This window comes from Myotis brandtii, unplaced genomic scaffold (genome assembly GCF_000412655.1).
Source record: "Myotis brandtii unplaced genomic scaffold, ASM41265v1 scaffold1341, whole genome shotgun sequence".
Lineage (NCBI taxonomy): Eukaryota > Metazoa > Chordata > Mammalia > Chiroptera > Vespertilionidae > Myotis > Myotis brandtii.
Window position 1 is genome coordinate 351,558 of NW_005354761.1, and position 15,361 is coordinate 366,918.

At 37.9% G+C, this 15,361-nt stretch overlaps 2 protein-coding genes across 4 annotated transcripts in view; both read left to right on the forward strand.

Moving 5' to 3' along the window:
- Window positions 1–4,831, forward strand: part of MS4A1 (membrane-spanning 4-domains, subfamily A, member 1) — a 17,654-nt gene extending 12,823 nt beyond the window's left edge. For 2 of the 3 annotated variants that reach the window (XM_014534954.1, XM_014534955.1), the window contains 3 exons: window positions 822–1,058; window positions 2,040–2,141; window positions 3,040–4,831. In XM_014534954.1, coding sequence (XP_014390440.1) covers window positions 822–1,058; window positions 2,040–2,141; window positions 3,040–3,261 — 561 coding nt within the window. In that variant the 3' untranslated portion in view covers window positions 3,262–4,831. Of the gene's footprint in view, window positions 1–821; window positions 1,059–2,039; window positions 2,142–3,017 lie in introns of all 3 variants that reach the window. The other variant, XM_014534956.1, reaches the window with a different exon arrangement.
- A 9,000-nt stretch (window positions 4,832–13,831) lies between these two features.
- Window positions 13,832–15,361, forward strand: part of MS4A13 (membrane-spanning 4-domains, subfamily A, member 13) — a 63,420-nt gene continuing 61,890 nt past the window's right edge. The window contains exon 1 of the mRNA XM_005860456.1: window positions 13,832–13,858. Coding sequence (XP_005860518.1) covers window positions 13,832–13,858 — 27 coding nt within the window. The remainder of the gene's footprint in view (window positions 13,859–15,361) is intronic.

The window sequence follows — 15,361 nt, forward strand, 5'->3', positions numbered from 1 at the left end:
CCGGGGGTGGGTGGAGAGACTTTATGAAGGTCACGTTGTTTTATTCTCCAAATACAGCCAGTCCTACTGACTTGCCATCTGTAGATCATATAGTCATGGATGAAATATGTGTGTCGTAAAGTAATCATCAATAATTTCATATCTTTATGGTACTGGTCACATATATTTTCCTGTTTTGACCTTTTATCATCTTTGCAAGTTAGAACACTCCCACTGACATCCTCTTGCCTGTGCTACTAGAGACATCAGCCCTAAAGATGGCTGACTGCAATCGATGTCAGTAGGGAGAAAGTGGTGTTATTAATCTTGCTGTTCTTTCTTTTCACTTGATGGTCCAGACTCAGAGGGTTCTATCTGCTCTTTCCCTACATATACCCACTTTATTAGGTGGAAGAACCTTCTTTTTTCTCTCCCTTCTACCTTCTTACACAGACAGATATGTTCTGAATACTATTTATTTTCATTTACCCAATAAATATTTATTAAATACCTACTAGGATGGTAACAATGGTAGTGAAAGGAAGTGCAAGGGGACAATTTATAAGAATGAAGGATTATTCCTACAATTATTTCTGGATAAACTGATTGGATGGTGATGGCATAAAATGAGATAGGAAATACGGAGAAAGGAACAAAATTGAGAAATGAAGGTTTTTATTTTACAGTAACAGAAAACTAAAAACAACTGAGGGAAGTGTGGTATAGGATGATTTAGTAGTACCTCTGTGAGTCAGAGGAATGAGATCTGGAATACCTTCCTAGCTTAAATTCTCCAAATGGAAATCAAACCCAATTAATGACTCTTTATGTCTTCATTTCAGGTCAAAGGGAAAATGATAATGAACTCATTGAGCCTCTTTGCTGCCATTTCTGGGATAATTCTTTTGATCATGGACATATTTAATATTACAATTTCCAATTTTTTTAAAATGGAGAGTTTGAACTTTATTAAGGCTTCTGTGCTACATATTAACATACACAACTGTGAACAAGCTAACCCCGCTGAGAAAAACTTTTCAGATGTACAATATTGTTACAGAATTCGAACCGTGTTCTTGGTAAGTGTGAAATATGATTCCTTTTCAGAGAGGAAGTGTGGCATTTTTATTATGAGCATCAAGTCTAGATCCAGACTGTCTGCATCTGGTGCTTATTGCCTCATGCCTTTGGGCAAGAATTTTAACCACATTCTGTCTCAGTTTTAATCATGAAATGGAGAAGATAACAGTACTTACTTACACCCCTGTTTTGAAGGATGAGTCAATATATGCAAAACATTTAGAACAGTGTCTGGTACACAGAAAGTGCTATGTATGTGTTTGTTTTAACATTAATATTGTTAATGGTATTTACATTTATTATTATTATTAAGATGAACATTGAAGAACTACCTAAGTTGTTATGAATAGCTTTTGCCTCAAGCAGTTTTTTGTTTTGTTTTTAAATATATTTTTATTGATTTCAGAGAGGAAGAGAGAAAGATAGAAACATCAATGATGACAGAGAATCACTGATTGGCTGCCTCCTGCATGCCTCCTACTGGGGATAAAGCCCGCCACCCGGGCATGTGCCCTTGACCAGAATTGAACCCAGGACCCTTCAGTTCCCAGGCCGACACTCTAGCCATTGAGCCAAACCAGCTAGGGCTGCCTCAAGGAGTTTTTAGTGTAGAGTTTAAAGGGGGAAAGGTGCATATCCCAAATGTGAAGAGGTTTCCTTGGTGTGATACCACCTAAATAAAGCTGGATACAATTAATTTGTGACTCAGTAATTATTCTTTCCTATGTAGAATTGATTCTTCAACTAATTATTACTCACTTTCTATCAGCAACATGGATTAACTATTTTTTCAGTGTCAGAAGTTGTGCTAAGGCTTAGGGTTATAAAGATACTAGTAGTTCTTACAGATAGTCGTTACTCACCTAAAGAATTTGTTTTTTAATCACCTAATTTTAGTCAACAGTTATTTACTGAGCCCTTACCCTATTCTTATGTTTTTTATTATTACATTTCATCCTCATTTTTTCATTGTTTTACAGAGCCTTTTTGCAGTGATGCTGATCTTTGCCTTCTTCCAGAAACTTGTGACAGCTGGCACTGTTGAGAATGAATGGAAAAAACTGTGCTCCAGACCCAAAGCTGTAAGTAGTAGCCATTCTGTCCTCAACCTCCCTCTAGGAAAACAATGTCTTACAAAAAAAAAAAAAAAGAAAGAAAGAAAGAAAAAGAAAAAGGATCCTTTCTATAGAGAATGTAATCCAATGAGACTTTGAGCCTGGGAGCTTCATGAGAAATGGCCTTGGCATATTACTGGGAAGCAGAAAATACCAATAATGATGGAATTGAAATTTGAAATAAATCTAAAGGTTAGACAGAGGAAACAGTTCTATAATATATGCACCCTCTTACTAACCTTGACTTCTGCTTGACTCAAGCATCCAACTTGATTCCATGTGTCATGTGTGCAGATGGCTGAAGGTTGATTAAAGACAATAGTTCTTCCACTTATTTTCTCAGTATTCCCTTCTTCCACCCACCACCTTTTCATCCATCTAATCCCTCTTCCAAAACAAGAGGTTCAAAGAAGCTCCACAACCAGGAAATATCTATTATTAACTGCTTCAGAACCATAGAATGTCAGATTTAGTACAGAACTTAGGAATCAGCACTAATTATTTCATTTTGCAGATGATAAAAGTAGGATTAGAGACCGAAAATTATTTTTCCAAAATTATCTCCAATAAAGGCAAATCAAAATGAAAATATAAATTCCTCTATTATATTGCAATGTTATTTCCAAAATATTGTGTGATCATTCTAGAAAAGAGGGAAAAAACTGTTGGCATTGAGGATGAATCTTGATAAGTGATTGGGTAAGAATATGAGCATCTAGGAAACCAATCCTGGCACTTGGAGGAACATGGGAAATAAAATAAATAGCATAAAAACAAGGAGTTATTTGATAAATATTCAAAGAGATTATTGAGAAATATGGCAATGATAAAAGTCAATAAAAGTTTGTTGAATTTTGTATTCTAGGATGTAGTTCTTCTCCTGTCAGCTGAAGAAAAAAAAGAAAAGGCAATTGAAATAAAAGAAGATGTGGTAGAGCTGACTGAAATATCTGCCCAACCAAAAATTGAAGAAGACATTGAAATTATTCCAGTCCTAGAAGAAGAAGAAGAAGAAACAGAAGCAAACTTTCCAGAACCTCCCCAAGACCAGGAATCATCACCAATAGAAGATGATAGTGTCCCTTAAACTATTTTTTTGGGGGGGCGTTTCTGTTTCCTTTTTCTAAGCATTAGTGTTCATAGCTTCCAAGAGACATATTCCCCCCATTTCTTGAGACTTGAGACACTCCACATATCTCTCTGGTCTTTGCATGGAGTGACCACAGTGCATGCGCATTCTCTCTCTCTTTCTCCCCCACCCTCTCTCCCTCTCCTTTGCCTTGAATAAGTAGTAGCCATAGTAGTGTTTTAGTGTTGTTGTTTTTTTGTTTTGTTTTGTTTGTTTTCCATTTCTTCCCTTCTCAACAGGAAGATTCTGCACCTGATGAAAAAGATAAATGACTGCTGCATGCCATCCATAAACTATCTCTAATTCCTACCACATCTACATTTTGAGTACAGTCCCTTTGCACCACTGTTTTAAGGAAAATAAAAATAATAATAATGAGGTGCAATAAGAAGCCTATTCCATCTATCTTTCTATGGGGCTGACACTGACGCACACTGAGCCTCCACAGCCCTTCAGGGAAGCTCTGAGAGACCATCACCCAATCCCTTCTTTGTACAAACAACACAGCTTATAAATGGCCATGTCTCTATCTGTCTTAACTTTCTCTAACCCCTGCCCTAGGCTCTTGGCTGCACTGTCTACCTACTTTTAGTCTTTAGGCAAGAGAAGAAAGAATGAAAGAAAAATACCAGCAGTAGCCATATCTCAAATAATAACCAACACTTGTATTTGTAGAATATTTTCTAGTCAACAAAATATTTTATCAAATAATTGCATTTGATCATCCCTGATAAAAAAGAATCCCTATCCCTATTTTACAAATGATTCAAAGAGGCTAAGTAATTTGTAAATAAGTAAAGGTAATTTACAGCTAATAATTTTGAGAGCCTTTTTCATTGCTAAATCTTCTTACTCAAATCCTGTAATGTTTGAAATAACCAAATTACCTACCCAATGCCCACATAAACTACTAGAGTTAAGTCAAAAGGTTTTATCAAGCACCTACTCTCTGACCAGCATGAAACAGGTATTGAGAGAGACACGCAAAAGAGTCAGAAATCAAATTTTACCACGTGGGGATAAAAAGACTTAGACATTCACAACCTTTTAAAAACTACTTACATCATTGATGTATAATTGGTTGTTAGATTACATAATGTAGATACTAAGTTATCAATGCTACAGACTAAGTGCTACAGACATTGTGAGAAAGAAGATCATGCTTGAAAATTATATAAATAGTTACAATGCCTGATCTCAGGCAACAGCTATCCTACTTATTGATTCTTGTTCATATTCAGAGAAACTAGTACCCTATGAAGAAAGAATCTTAACCTAGAAGGCCACTATCATCTATCAACTACATTTGAGCATTTGCTACATGTTGAGTGCTGTCAGATTCTGGCAGGTGTATAGACAATGTAATTTCCACTCCCTGTGATATTTCCATTTTGTTAGGGGCCACCAATGGAAGATATTTCCTCTGATTAGAAAGAAAAAGGGGGTAGGATATTTCTCTATGTAAAGTCCTCAAAATTAGCTTTAAATAAATAAAACTATATTTGTGTTCTTATCTGCAATAAATGATTCCAACATGGTATTTCCCCAAGTCTTCTTTATTCCTATAACATCAGACCACGTGAGGCTTCTAAAGCCTTAAGTTCATATTCACACAACCCTAATCTGGGTGTGAATTGTGACGTATCAGGATATTGACTATTAATATCGGTATATTCTTACATATACACTTTCCCAAGGAAAATTTTCGTGGGACAGGTCATTAATAATGTGTTCCTCACTCTCAGCACTCTAGAATTTGACTGAATTATATGGCAGGCACTCCTGCATTGAACTAGAGGAAAGGGAAGAAGGCATGGCAATGCTAGACTCAATGGAAAAAAAAGAGAGAAAACCTTAAAAAAAAAGACAATCTCTTATTTCTTATTTTCTCCACTTCTGAAATACATATGAGGTTCCCCTTCCAAATCTATGGTTTCCTTAAGAATTTATTTTATTCATTTTATGATCTCAAATAATTAGTTTTTACCCACCTCACATAACCACTTATAATATGAGACACTGTTAATGTCTACTGTTAAAGAAGAATGAATATCCTTGCTATGACCTTCTCCCCAATTATCCCTTGGACAATTTTTTTCCTTATAGGGTGACTGACCACCCCAGATTGTTCAGGACTGAGAGGTTTCCTGGGATGCAGCACTTTCAGTGCTAAAACCCAGATAATCCAAAGCAAACCAGGGTGATTGATCACCCTTATTCATAGTAATACAGAATTTTACCCACTTATAATCACTGTATAATATAATCTGCTTTTATACTTATCATTTTCATAAATATTTTCCTTATTGATATATAATTTTCACAAGTATAATTTTTAGTTGCAATTTAGCCCTCCATTAAATCAAGATAGAATTCATCATTCTTCTATAATTGGTTACTTAGGGTATTTCCATTTTTATTTTATTTTTTTGCAAATCACTTTTGGAGCTGCAGAAACCTTGAGAAAAAAACGTATTTCCTCTTCTCATTATTCAAAATGTGGCTTAACACTTCAAGCCTTGTCAAAGACTGTCAGAGGCCTAAATCTAAGAGCTAAAATTATAGAATTCTTAAAAGAAAACATGGTGTAAAGTTTGAAGTCTTGGATTAGGCAACGATGTTTTAGATATAACACCAAAATCATAAGTAAAGAAAGAAAAAAATAAATTTAATATTATCAAAATTAAAAACCTTTGTGTGTCAAAAGGCACTATAAAGAAAGTAAAAATAAAACCCATTGAAGGGGAGAAAATATTTGAACATTATGTATCTGATAATGGTCTAGTATTCAGAATGTATAAAGAAAGTTTACAGGTCAACAATAAAAAGACAAATAAGCCACTTAAAAAAACTTGGCAAAATTTTTGAATATATATTTCTAAAAATGTACAAATGGTCAATAAGCACATGAAAAATGCTCAAGTCACTAAGGAAATGTATATCAAAACCACAATGAGATACCACTTCACACTCAGGATGGCTATAATAAAAAATAAAGTAATGACTGTTGGTGAGGATTTGAAGAAATTGGAATCTCACACACTGCTAGTGGTGATGTAAGATGCTGTAGCTACTTTGAAAAATGGTCAGTTTCTCAAAAAGCTAAACATAAGTTACTATAAGACCCAGTAGCTTACTAGTAGGTATATATACTCAAGAAAATTGAAAATATAGGATCATACAGAATCTTTTCTACAAATGTTTATAGGAGCATTATCCATAATGGCCCAAAAGTAAAACAACCCAAAAGTGTATTGGCTGATGAGTAGATAAATCAGTGTGGTATATCCATATAATGAACAATTATTCAGCCATCAAAAGGAATGATGAACTAGTACATGTCACAACTTGAAGACATCATGTTAAGTATAAGAGCCAGATACAAAAATCCATATAGTATATGATTCCATTGATATAAAATGACCATAGTAAGCAAATACATAGAAATAGAAAGTAGATTACCAGTTGCCAGAGGCTGGTGGGGTGGGAAGAAGAGTGGAGAGTGACTGCTAATTAATTCAGTTTTCCTTTGGGGGTGATGAAAATGTTCTGGAATTATATAATGATGATGGTTGCATAACATTGTAAATATATTGAAAAGATTTTAAAAGGGTAGGTTTTAATGTATGTGAATTAAATTCCAATAAAAATATTTTAAAAAGAGAAAACCAGAGTTATAAGATAGCCAGGAAGGATTAAATAACAGTAAAATGCCCTAGTTCTTAGCACCAAATAATCTATCTATATATAAAAGCCAAGCAACCAGAACAATGAAATGACCGGTTGCTATGACATGCACTGTGGCAGCCAACTGGCCTGATCGCCCTCCCCCCACTCCCACCTCAATCAGGGCCAGCCGGACCCCACCTGTGCATGAATTTGTGCACTGGGACTCTAGTTGTTCAATAATATTATAGGATAGGAGTGAGCTAAATGAAGGCTAGAGTATTATGGGAAAATCTCATGGAATAGGGGGCATTTGAATTGAACCTTAGAGAATAGGCATAAATTAAACAGTAAGAGAAAAAGGAAAGAATATTTCAGGTAAGGGCAGCAATACCTATATAGGACGAAAACAGAAACATTCTGCTTGTATTCAGGGGCACCAACAGAATAACCTGGATGAATCAGAGTGTAATCAGACTTAAAGCAGTAGAGAAAGTCTGGGACCACACTATGCAGGTTCTTCAATGCCTACAGCATCTGGTATGTATGTATGTATGTATGTATGTATGTATTCCTCTCCTGAGGATATTTTTGCATTGATTTTCAGAGAGAGTGGAAGAGAGAAGGAAAGAGAGAGAAACATCAATGTGAGAGAAACACATCAATTGGTTGCCTCCTGCACACACCCTGACCAGACCATGGCCCAGGCCTGGGAGAAGCCTGCAACCGAGGTATGTGTCCTTAACTGGAATCAAACCTGGGACCCTTCTGTCCACAGGCCGACACTCTATCCACTGAACCAAACCAGCTAGGGCACATCTGGTCTTTAATCCATAAACATCAGGGAATCAATGGAGGTGTCTGAGTAGGGAAGTAAAGCCTTTATAATTAACAGCCACAAACCACTTCATTTCAAGGTTTCAATTTCAAAACAAAAGAAAACATATTGAAAAAAATGAGTAGAATATAAGTGAGACAGAAAGAGTAAACAAGAAACTGGACCTGAATTAAAGACTAGAAAGAAGAGGGTCATATTTTAGAGATATTTTGGGCTTAATGGATGTGAAGGGCTTTCTAATATTTAAAGAAGGAAAAAGAAAGAAATCAAAGATATCTCTCAGTTTTGAGTTTGGATAATGGGGAGTGGGGCAGGAGAGGAAGCTGGGAAAGGAGAAGCATGGCAACCGGATCATGAGCTCAGACATTTTTACACTGGATTTAAGATTCATTATGATGTGTATTACAGATATCCGGAAATGACAGTTTGAAAATCAGATTAGAGAACAGGATTGAAAATGTAATTGCATGAAGTATTGACCTAAAATTGATAGTTATAAGAATGAATGAGAACTCCCAGGGAAAGGCGACATTTTGTAAGGAAAGACCGCATTTACTTGTCTGAGAAAGTGATGTTAGTGAAGATGAAATTGAGGATGTCTAATAAAGTAGGAGAGGGTCTTAGAGGGTGGTCTGTCTTCGAAGCTAAGGAAGGATGAGTGTGTCAAAGGGCAAGGAAGCAGGCAAGCAGTGTTGCTAAGAAATTCCAAAGAATGAGAGTCCAGTAGAGGTCATTGGATGGAGCCATTATGAGTAGCTGGCAGCATTAAGGGAAACAATTTTAGAACAGTACTATAGCGAGAAGACAGACTGCAATTCAATGAAAAATAAATGTGACATGAAAGTGTTTGAGCTGTGAAAACAGACTCTGCTTTGGGGATATTTGGTCATAAAAGGAAAGAGAGATGACTCAGTGGTTTGAGTGAGAAGCAGAACACGGAATTATCCAGAATGGTGGGTGATCTAAAACCTGTTGGCACAAATAGTTGCAAGGCTACATTCATGTAAGAAATCCAAATATGCAGTGAGCACCTTCCTTGGCTTGGTACTGTTCTGAGTGATGAGTATACAGGGTTGGGCAAAAGTAGACTTACAGTTGTGAGCATGCAAAAGTTTATTCTTGTCAATTATTGCATTATTTGTCATACAAACTGTAGGGCGCAGCTACAGCGCTAAGCCTCGGACTGACCTGTTGGCAAAGCCACAAACAAGTCCCAGCTTAGAGGGCACAGTCCTCTTAGCATAATTAGGCTTGACCTTATGATGCTCCCTAGATCTTATCTGGGAAGCTAATGGGCTGAGGGAGATGTAGCAAGTGCTGCCAAAACAAGTGAAACTCACAAGAACATTATAACTATGGTGACCACTACTTTGTTTACCTCTGGCTATAAAATAAAGGCTCCTCTTGCCTCTGGATCTCTCTGTGGCCTCAGCCAGGCACAGGAAGATCCATCTAGTCTAGACCCAGCTTATTCTCTCTGTCATTTCTTCAACCATTTACCGCCCTCACTCAGGCTTGTGGAACCCTTGCTGAGCTGGCTCGGCACAACAAACAACTGTAAACCTACTTTTGCCCCACTCTGTATAACAGAGTGAACAACACAGACAAAAATACCTGCCTTTGTGAAGTGTACATCATTTAGATGCATCAATCTGCTGTCACGAGTTAAGAGGATGCTGCAAAGTTTGGCCACTCTTGTTCACTGAAGAGGTAGGGTTTGTTGTATCACTTCCAACTTACTGGCATTCTAACAACTCACTGACAACTGTGTGTGACTTTTACAATGTTCTTGGTCATCTAACCAATATTTTCCCAGCTTTGACAGGAGCAGCCACCACAGCCAATACTAGAGAAACAAATTTGTGGGCTGCAGCATCAATGACGAGAGCGATATTACTCTAGGAACCAGATGAGATGAAGCAACAGAGAAGGGGCTGGTCCCAAAGTGGTAAAAAGCTCTCACTGTGTCAATAACTCTGACACCATTTTCCACCAGCTTCAGTAAAAGAGCTGCCCAGAGATCTATTCACAACTCTGTGCTTTTATCTTTACAGGAAATGAAACTTGTAAAAGTTATGCTTTTGGATTGTGCAGGAAACAGCTGCAGTGAATCTAAGCTTATGACAGGAACAATCCAAGTCACAAGATGGTAGAAAACTATTAAAAGTTATACAAAATGCACATACATTTTTTCTTTTAAGTAAACGTGAATTAGGTGCTTGTCAAAATAACAAGCTGAGCTGCATCCAGGATGTATCATTTGCAGACCTTTTGTTTGCCAATGTGGAATGGCAACAGATTCTTTTAAACACTTTCTTTTTCCTAAGCCCTCTTGAAAATTTTACCATTAGGAAATTTCTGAGATAGACAAATTTGGAAATGGGTATCATTGACTGGGGGAATGCAAGGAGTGTTAAACTGAAATGAGTTTTACACAGGCATTTTAGCATGAAAAGAAGCTAGGATATATGACATTTTTTATTCCGCTGGTTTTCAGTTATAACTGGAATCATCTGGGGAGTTTTTAATCACCCCCTGACCCTTGAGTGCCAGTCCAGAGATTCTACCAATTGTCCTGGTTTCAGCTTGGGCGCAAAAATTTTTTTCAAAAAAACTTCTCACAGTGATTCTAATATGCATCAGTTTAAGGACCACTATTCTAAATTTCTTCTATGAAATCCAAATACTTAAGAAAAAGTAATTTAGATAAACTAGTATCACTTTAAATAGCTTCTGAAATATATTTTTGAATTGTAAAGACAGTATTTCAGAATTTGGAAAAATGACTAGAAAAACCAACAACACAAAACAGGCCCTTTCTGACCACCCAGTTGCACCTTGCTCTTTAGACACTTCCTCCCTCCCCTCCTCCCCCCTTTATCCGAATTCTCTGCCAGGCACCACCTGTCACGGTCGTCTGGTGTTTCCATCATTTATTTATTTGTTTCTCTTTCTTACACTATCCCAGAAAGAGAATAAAAGTGTAATTGCCCCAAACATACATGAAATTTTAGAAAGGCAAAGATTAACCATGGAGGACATCTGGTGGTAAAAATCTGTCACCATCATATCACAATAGCTTGCTTCTCTGGACCACCCTTGCCACCAGAGGCTGCTAGTCAAGCTCAGATACCACACAGAGTTTCCAAGCCTTTGTCAGACCTCATCTCTTTCTAAACATTGTTTTAACCACTGTCTACATCAAATAGAAAACCGATGCCAGGTATAATCTGAAAGGTAAACTCACCTCAGCAGGTGGATGAAAAAGTCATTCTGGTGTCTTGCTAAATATTCCATTCATCAATTTCCTTACTTGGCTACTTTTTTTTTTTAAGTGAGTCATTGACTCAGCTACTTGCCTTTTCATTATCTCCACCGTCGAATCTAAAGTGCATTTGTGGCCAATATTTGAGGGCAGAAAATGCTACCGGTGATGTTGGTCGCTTTGCCGCAGATGTGTGTACAAGAAAGGCACCAGAAGGGCCAATGTCTGAAATGGATGTTTGGAGAAGCCGCTTCTAGAGATCCCAGAGTGGTGGTTGGCGGGGGTCAGACTGCATGGCCCAGCCGGGGCTAGTGAGTCTGCGCACAAGCTCTCCCGCCCCGCCCACCAGGAGTGGGCACGCAGGCGCCTAAGGACCACGCCGCTGCCCACCGTTGGAGGCCCAAGCAGCCTGAGGGAGTGAGGAGCCTGAGGGCCAGCTGGTCCTGGGCTCCTTGCTACCTAAGTGATGACCTCTGGGCAGGGTCTGGCAACCTGGCTCTGAGGGCGCCGCCAGCTGAGATCTGCCTCTTAAGCCAGGACCGCGCGGAGAACACCTTGGCCTGGGCTTGAGAGGGAGACACTCGATCCTTGGGACCTTAAACAAGTAAAATGAGGGGTAATGATGTCGTTTTGCTTATGGGATTTCTTAAGTGTTATAAACCATAACGGACACGGAGACAGAATTCGGTGCCACACCCCCTAACCCCCACTCACGCTCAAGAGGTTGGGCTCACCTAGTCTGAGTATCTGGGTTGCAGCCCAGGACTGGCCCTGAACATTCAGGAATGAATTCCTTGACTTCTGGGAGCTCACACTACCTTCGGAGCCAGTGCTGAAAGCCGAAAGTTAGATTACACTGTGATAGGAGGCATGCATGTTCAGAAGGTTGGGGGACCAGGAGAGGAGGCTTCCCTTCCCCAAGAAGGACACTGTCCGAGTTGTTTTAGGGCTGAAACCGAGCGGGTGGCCGGGTTGAGGCTGAGAACGTGGGCAGGGAGCAATTCGTGAAGGGCTTCATATGCCCCGCTAAAGAACTGGAGGACAGTGAGGTTGCATCGCTACTAAAGACGCTAAAGATGGACAAGTGATTTCTAGAAATGAGCTCTCTTGTGACTGTTCCAGAATTTGTGAGGCAAGTTTAGTGGGTCAGCAATAAAGACTAGGGGCTTGTTTTGTAGAAACTACTAAACAATAAATGGTTAATTTCATTTAATTATACAAAATGGGATACTTAACTGGTTTGTACAGTAACTGCACGTAGAATGGGTTTTTTTTGTTTGTTGTTCTAACCATCATTTATTCCAGGAATATATTGTAGTATTTCTTAGTTTCTTACTTTCATCAATGAAGCTGAGGGTTTGTTTGTTTTTTAATTCTTTATTGTTGAAAATTTTACATGTCTCCTTCCCCCCACCCCTTGACCTCTCCCTGCCTGCTCCGCCCTCAGCACCTGCCCCCACCCCCTATTGTCTGTGTCCATTGGTCATGCTCATATGCATGGATACAAGTCCTTTGGTTGATCTCTTACCACCCCTCACCTTCCCCTACCTTCCCTCTGAGGTTTGACCATCTGTTAGATGCTTTTATGTCTCTGGATCTATTTTTGTTCATCAGTTTATGTTGTTCATTATATTCCACAAATGAATGAGATCATGTTAAGCTGAGGGTTTTAAACACACACACACATCCTTCTTTTACGTAGTACTTTAACGAACACCTCATTTTGGGTGGTTTTGGTGGGGGCCTGATAGAGATTACAGATACAAAAAAGGGCTTATTATTTTTATTATTTTCCTTTTACCTAAAAAGTGAAATAAATAGCAATCTAGATATAGTTTTCCCTCATTATTTTTTCCATATAAATTTTATAATTCTATCCCTTTTATTTAAGCATGACAGAGTGATTAATCTTGGTTGCCCATAGGCCTATACCCTTTGGTATTTCTCAGAGGTAGTGTTTGAATATATAAAGCTCACTATTTATATTTCAGTTATTAACATACTGTTTTCTATCACCTGTTGTTGTGTCCTTGCCTAGTTTTTCTTTTTGTCTCTATTCTTTATAGAATTAAGAGACATTCAGAAAACCTGTTTTAGAAACTGAAGACTCATTAAGATAACCAAGCCATGAGTTTTTAAGGTTACAGAGGATGAAAGATCATTTAGTCAAACTCCCTCCTTTTTGAAAGGACAAAGGCTCAAGTTTTTAAGATCATCCGTCAGCTAAGTGGCATCATTCATGCTATTGACATAATATAACATGTTAGAAAATGTAGAACAGTATAATTTCTGATCCACAGAGGATAAAATCCCTTAAGGGGACGCAATTATTAGCCAGGTTTTTGTTTTAATGTAAAGAAGATCTAAATACCAGGAAGAAATGCAGGAATATAGAGGGTATGGAAAACACTAGAAGCCTTTAGAATTGTGGAAGCAACTTTGTTAAGTTGTCTGATGAAAGAAAAAGTTCTTTCACACAGAAAGAGGAACTAGGTATCAGGTATGTGTCAGGGAAAAGAATCACAAGCCTGTGATAAACTTATATACAAGAACTTGGTTTTGAAAATGCAGAGATGGCATTGGGAATTGCATTGACTTGATTATGAACTGCAAATGAGTTGTTAAAAGCTTTACTGAAAATGTTCTAACACTGTTCCCTAGTTGTTCTTTCTACTTTATCATCAGAGACACTGTTTACTACTCACAGAAAATATCTGAAATATACCAATATCTTTTAGTCACAGAGAAGCTTTCCAGTTATGGAGACTTATTCAGAACAGGTGGATGTAAGTGGATGCCGCTAAAAGTGAAGGCATGGAAAGAAAAGCTGTTGCTTCTGAGTTTAGGGAGTGGTAGTTGCAAAACAATAAGGAAAGAATTAAACTGAAGTATTTCCTTTTGAGTAAAGTATGTATGTGCATTTTGTATTATTTTGTAGAAGTGTGCAAATAAAGATATCACCAAAGATTAGAGACACGGTCATCTAGAAGAAATGCTGTTAATATGGCTCCATGTGCATGTTCAAAAATCTCTACAACAGATACACTTGTGTTAGGGGTAAGTACAACTTCACTTTGACTAAATTTGAAATCATGTACTATCTCAATTTAAAAGGGAATACTTTTGGATCTGGAAAGGGTCAGATTTGATTAAGTCAAAAGGCTGAAAATTGTTTGTTTGATGCTGTGTTCTACAAATTTTAAATGATCCCATGCCCCTTCATAAAAAAGTATTTGTTAATTTAAAATATACTGACTAAATGAACATACACAGAGTAATAGATACAATACAAAACAGGAATAATAAAAGAGTGTGTGTGTGTTTTTAACTGTGAGAGAGATCTATTGCTGATCCCTTTTAATTACTGATTTAATATCAATGCAATAGGATGATTATTAATCTGTCTCTTTAGCTATAAACAGAGAGTTTATCTATCTCCCTTAATAAAAACACTAAAGAATTATGAAGATCATGCTCTTTCACATCTGAAGGGAAAAAGCCTTTCCACGGGACATGAACTTTTCCTTTGAATTTGAGTACTGTGTAGACTCACTGTCTAAGTCTCCTACCTGACTGGTTCTTAACCTCTTTGGAGTCATAGACCCCTTAGACACAGGAAGAAAGCTCTGAATCTTCTCAGACTCATGTACATACCATGGTCCTTCACACTCATTTTTGTTTTCTGTGGGAGGCCTCTGTCTTCCTGGAACCCATTCATTGGCTTTTAGGTTAAGAAGAAATTTTAAAAATGTGTTGATTTTAAAAAGAGAATGGAGAAGAGAGAAACATCTGTTTGTTGTTCCACATATATATGCATTCATTGGTTTATTCTTTTATGTGCCCTGACCAGGCATTGAACCTGCAACCTTGGCATATCGGGATAATGCTCTAATCAACTGAGCTACTTGGCCAGGGCCAAGACCATTTTAAAAACAAGAAAGCCCACCTTGTCCTTTTCCACACTCTAGCAGCCTTGCTTTCTTGTAGAGTTAATCATAAGCTTTGGCTAAATGGGGTGTGGTTGCAAAATAATAGATTATATAATCTACACTAATAAAAGAGAAACATGCTAATTAGCGTACCCTTCCCATTGGCTAATCAGCATATCCTTATGCAAATTAACTGTCAGCCAAGATGGCGGCCGGCAGCCATGCACTGAAGCGAGCAGGGAGGCTTGCTTGCTCCAGTGACTGTGGACTCCAACGTTCCCCGCCTGACTTGCCAGCCTCTCAGCTGCAACTCTAAGCAACTATGTTGCAAATATAGAAGCTAAACAAAACCCCAGAAAC